Here is a 5,830-nt window from a genome sequence, read left to right on the forward strand (position 1 = left end):
GTGTGTGTGTGTGTGTGTGTGTGTGTCTGCATTTCCGAATGAAAGTGAAAATCTTTGAGGCTTTGTACAAGAAACATTCAGTTTTTAGGTTATAATAACTCAAATACATATCTTGGACATAGATTAAGATATAGATACAAACATGTACTGTATATCTTTACATTTGATTTATGGCCACAAGTGAATCTAGAAAATTCACCACACCAGCAGCAAAGCTATTAGCTCACATACACAGGAAATCAAAGTAGGCCAAAATTCATCTATATCTTTGCCATGAATGTCTCCTAAATAATGCAAGACACTTCTGTTCAAGACTAAGCTATGTTCGGATTCTGCTTCGTCTGCACTATTGCGCACCTCGTATTTAACAGTCCACATTGGCTGGCTGGGGTCGCCTTCAAACTTTCTGCAACTATCCTCAATCTCTTTGTGCCATAGAGGATTGCAATTGATAGAGGGAGAGAAATGAAAGACCAAAAGGAGAGATTTGAGCATGAGTATGTTTGTGTGTGTGTTTGTGTGACAGAGAGAGTAACAAGATGAAGAAAAGGTTAACGATGCTCAGCAGCCTTCCCCTGTGTTTCCCTGCTGCTTGTCACCTTAATCATCGAGACACTGGTGAAACATCTGAGTCTTATCCCTGCAACCAGACTCCCCTCGCCACTCCTCATCTTGAACTGTGTTTCCCTCTGCGTTATCTTGACTCCCACTAGAATTCAAAGAGCGGTAGTTCATAAAATATGCACAGTTCCATAAAGCCACCCTCTTGGGCCATGCTACTACTGCGTCCACAAACATATCGGCCCCTGGTGAGGAAAAGACAAATCTCTGGTAATGGGAAAGGAAAGGAAGATGGGGTGGGTAGGACAGGGCTTGCTCAGGGATTACCACTTCCCCGGTTAGATTTCACTTCTCTGTTTGTGCCTGTGTGTGCTTGCATTAAATATGAGTGTGAACAGGCTTTCAACCCTCAGTGAAAGTCTGCCCATTAAGCAGATACGCTCTCATGTCCTCCTGTCCCATAGTCACACATGAATGTGTGACTATGGGACACATGGAACATTTCCACGGCGTTACACTATAGTGAGACGTGAGTAGCGTCAAGACTTAAGAGGAAGAAAGAGAAACTTGTAATCACGGCTCACAGCCTTTGAACTTGGCCCGATGAGACGCAGGCGACCCAAAGCAAAAGGTTCCAAAGGAGAGCTCACTGAAGATTACTCAGAATACTGATGCAGTGTGGAATTCAATTCCTCTGAGAGCCCAGGGGACTTCCTGAGAAAGTAAATGATCTGTGTTGTACAAGACTACATACATACAAATGTGTTCTATATGCCATATCAAAGAGAAGTCATGAGCTCTGGCCATATTGTAAGAGAGGCTCAATAAATGAGGTCTAGGGTCTCTTAGGTTCTAATTAGGGCAGCTGTTACTGTTTTCATTATTATCATTGTGTGTGTGTGTGTGTGTGTGTGTTTGTGTGTGTGTGTTTGTGTGTGTCTGTGTGTGTGTGTGTGTGTGTGTGTGTGTGTGTGTGTGTGTGTGTGTGTGTGTGTGTGTGTTAGGGTCGGGGGAAAATATGCCACTGTCTGGCTACTGCCCCTTCTCATCCAGCTGTTGCTATAGTCTGTCAGAGAGCAGAGGTCTACTGGTGTCACGTCCCTCCCCCGAGCGCTGAATAATGACAAAACCATGCTGAACTGGGGCTGAAGGTATCCTACTCACAATAAATGGCTTGACACTTTCCCATTTGTGATCTTAAAACCGCATGTGATGGAAGCTATGTAAATGCTGCTTCTGACAAAAGCAGAGAAGTAGAAAAAAATGGGATTTTGATTTGATTATTCCATCCTTTGTCCCTCCCAGAGTTGTGTTAGGACCATGACTTTATCAACGATTCTGAAAAATGCTGATAAGTCAACAGTTGCACAGTGTTCATGGCGTAAAGACATTTACTGCACTAGAGTACATTTTACCAGCTGCTTAGAGCGCTGCTTGTTCACAATGATCATATTTATACTGGAAAAACATCTAGTTTCCTTCTCTGTTTAATGGTAATTTTATTACAGGATCACTTTAATTATAAGATAGGTAAGGTGATGCATAGATTCTACATAAAGTTGGTAAAACTATAAATCAGACATGCATTCGATTAAACACTAATTTATTGTTTTTCATAAAGCAATTCATTTGTGTAATTTTTCCATACAACACTGTCTGATTTTCATTGAGGCTGGTTAGTTTGAGTATGAGATATGATGTTTTGTTATAAGAATTCATAAGCAAACTACTGTAGACAACTCGAAATTGCAATCAAAAAGCAACAGTGGGTGGTGGTGGGGGGGGACAGGTGCGTTATGTCTCTGCCTGTCTCCAGAAAAACAAATGCTCCCCCTCTCCATGTCCCTCACACATTCTCTCTCTCTATCTGCTTCTACACCCGAGGGACTGTGCTCCCCCTCGTGATAGACCACCTTTAATCTGTTCACGCACCGTTCATAGTGACCATGATTCTGTTGGATTACGACTCGTAGAGAAAATACTACAGACCCAGGAGCAGTAGCAAACATAATTTCCACACCTCTGCAGTTATTTTTGTTTAATGGAAATCAGTCTGAGGACCGCTGACTAACTTCGGGGAGAAAGAAGATGCGGAGCTCTGCACGGCGCTGTCATCTTATCTCTCCGCGCTTTAGTTTTATCATCTTTACCTGCTTGCATATCCAAGCATTTCGTCCTCTTTTTAAAACAAGAAAGAATTTATTGTAAATTAACACATGGAATCACATGTCAGTTAAGAGCAAGCAATCCCCCTTGTAAAAAATACTAATATTTTAAGTTAAACTTTCCGTTACTGCGCCCTGCATCCGCAACCTCATGCCTATCCACTGAAGCACAGATCGTCTCCCTCACGTCTGAAATCTGAACCACAACAGAAACAGTCACAGCTTCCCCGAATTACGCAGTGCCATTATTAACTATGGTGCTCCAGGTCGGCTAACAGACAGGGAAACCTCCAGTTGTAATCACTTTTTCAAAACTAATTAAACATTTACCGGCAATTAACAGTAGTGAATTGTAGCATTGCAGCATACGGCGCTCTGGATGGCTTGACGCAGCGCGCCAGTGTGGAGCGCGGTCTATGCTCTCCGTCCTTAACAAACTGCATGCTAAATGATAAACAAAAGAATGCCTTACCTGTGACCATAAGGCAAAAGATGAGGTATAATGCCGTCATGTTAGTAGCCCCGCTGATTGTGCTGCGTGGAAGGATTCACTCGCTCCGTCTGTGTGACTGAGCTGATATGGTCCACCGCGGCAACGAGATATCACCGGACGGATAAGCACTGAGATTCGTCTATAATAGCATCCAGTTCAAAGAAATGACTCTGAATGGTCCGAACAGTTTGTAAACTCTCAGTTAACAAAGCATCTCCACAGTTGGTAACTTTCCCCAATGCATCAGCTTCTTCTCCAGGGTCCGTTCCGTGCACGCACGACTGGCACCTCTCACTGCGCTCTCTCTCTAACAGTCCATCAGCGAGTCGGAGATTTCAACCAGTAGCCTAGCTTCGTCCACAGTCCACTTTTTTAACCTTCTTGGGCATGCTGCGCTAGAAAGCGATCTCTCGTGCTCGACAGTGCGCAGTGATGAACCCCGGTGAAGATGCCTCTCGCCCCCTTCGCTGTAGTCTCTTACTCTGTTCTCACTGTAACACACTCACTGCTTCTCTCTCACACACACTCTTCCCTCTCTCCTCTGTTTACTTCTCACTCCCTCTTGCCAATAGGAAATGCGCACTAATGGTAAGGGGGTACACACCATATCGGGCTGGAGCTGAGTCGGAGGAGCCCCTCAGATGCTTCCAGGAGGGGTCCGGCGGCCCCGCTATTGGCTGAGCGGGCGTCACGGGGAGGGTATTTAAAACACTTGTACGGCGTGGCATGACTGCCCCAAGATTTTGGATGTGGTAGCCCACATGGAGACTTCAATCATATTAATGATAGACAGGCAATGTGGTCCAGGATTTGCAGTTAGAGGTTTAGATATGCTACTGTTGTAATCTAGAGATGCTTTTTTGTTTTTCAAATGTCATTACAGATCACCTACAGGTGACAACAAGGTCTATCTCATCTTAGTGATTTATTCATGCCAAGACTTAACATCAGTTTAAGTAATGTTCAGTCACTTAACTTCATGCTGAGGTTTAATAAATATTATTAACCAGAGCTGCAAAGATTAATTAATTAATCAATTAGTACATTCAAACAGTGTCAATTATAATTGATATATGATTTTGAGTTATTTTTAAGAAAAAAAAGTCAAGTTCTCTGACTCCAGTTTCTTAAATGTGAATATTTTCTGGTTTTGTTACTCCTTCATGACAATAAACGAAAAATATCTCTCCATTGTGGACAAAACAAGAAATTTAAAGAAAACACTGATTTTTACCATTTAATAGACCTAACAACTACTCGATTAATTAAAAGAAATCAGTAGATTATTCAACAATGAAACATTCATCAGTTGCAGCCCAATTATCAACAGACTTCCCGGTGCATATTAATTTTGTCGTAATTACACAGAAACATTACCTTTTTCTGTATGAAGTTGCAGAAAAACCCTTCACTCTTGTCTGTCATTGGTCAATTTCTGATTTAAAAGGAAATCCAACTGTTGAAAATCAGTTCAATCACTTCCCTCCATTACCCAACAGATTTGGAAAGCAATTGAGGTGAATTATGTGTAAGTAGTTGCATTAGAGCAGAAGCAGCTGCAGATGTTTTGCCAAATGGTGAAAGGACCTCTTGACTCTAAAACCTCAACATTTGAACAAATAAATGATCAATTAATGGATAAAAACTGTCAGCATTAACTACATTTGCATATATCTTTTGTTTTCTCAGCTTTCCCCAAACAACTAATGTTATTTAGCCTACGCCATTTCATATGACTCACAATGAGAGTTTTCAAATTTAAAGACCTTAATAGGTGCATGCAATTTATGGGCTTATTGAGTATTTTTGCAAATTATTTTCTTTGAAGTTGACTCACAACTTAATTTTTTTCAGGTGCAGTTTGATCTAAAATGAGCCTATTGTTCATTGTCATACAGTGGGTGCCTAAATGAACAGAGAACAGAATCGTTATCTTATTTCAACAAAAGCTAAGGCTTTTATAAAGAGATGAAAACAGTGCAGTCTATCACTTGCCCGTGGCTGTTTATAGACTTGTTCTTTGATGTTGTTCATTGGTTATTCAAGGATCTATTGATTAACCAAAATAAAAAGGCCTTGCAGTCATCTGGTTAATCAGTCTTTCACTTGAATGTGTATTGTACTAGGTAACGACTTAATTTAATGTTAACCCCCCCCCCCCCCCCCCCCCCACACACACACACACACACACACACAAAACATGCACACATGTGCCCTGTTAACTCAACCAGGTGGTTAGCGCTCCACAAGACTGTGAAAAATTCATCAAAGAGTAGATTTGGACACTGAGGACTTCAGCATGTGTGGAATCCAGAAAACGTCATCCACAAAAATAAGTCTTTCTTTCTGACATTTCACGCTGCATTTAATTAAAGGCTGAACCGCACAATGATTAGGACTCACTCCCCATGCGGGTTCCTCCCCCAAAACAGTAGTTTTCAAACCCTAGGGCTGGCCTTCCTGTTTATTGCCTCCCTGTAATGCAAACATAAGGGTCCCCTGCCAGTAAACACATGTTGATGGAAGAAACAGCTTGCACAGCTGGGAAGCCAACCCAGGTTAGTGTGAGTAAGCACATGGGTAAATGAGCATGTCTGAATATGTGTGTGTG

General features: G+C 41.9%; 1 protein-coding gene across 2 annotated transcripts in view; it reads right to left on the bottom strand.

Annotated features, from left to right (window-relative positions):
• kirrel3l (kirre like nephrin family adhesion molecule 3, like) overlaps positions 1-3,820 on the bottom strand; it is a 32,096-nt gene extending 28,276 nt beyond the window's left edge. For both annotated transcript variants that reach the window (XM_032518315.1, XM_032518314.1), the window contains exon 1: positions 3,199-3,820. In XM_032518315.1, coding sequence (XP_032374206.1) covers positions 3,199-3,238 — 40 coding nt within the window. In that variant the 5' untranslated portion in view covers positions 3,239-3,820. The remainder of the gene's footprint in view (positions 1-3,198) is intronic.
• Between the last annotated feature and the right edge of the window lie 2,010 nt (positions 3,821-5,830).

Source organism: Etheostoma spectabile, chromosome 6 (genome assembly GCF_008692095.1).
Source record: "Etheostoma spectabile isolate EspeVRDwgs_2016 chromosome 6, UIUC_Espe_1.0, whole genome shotgun sequence".
NCBI classification, from domain to species: Eukaryota; Metazoa; Chordata; class Actinopteri; order Perciformes; family Percidae; genus Etheostoma; species Etheostoma spectabile.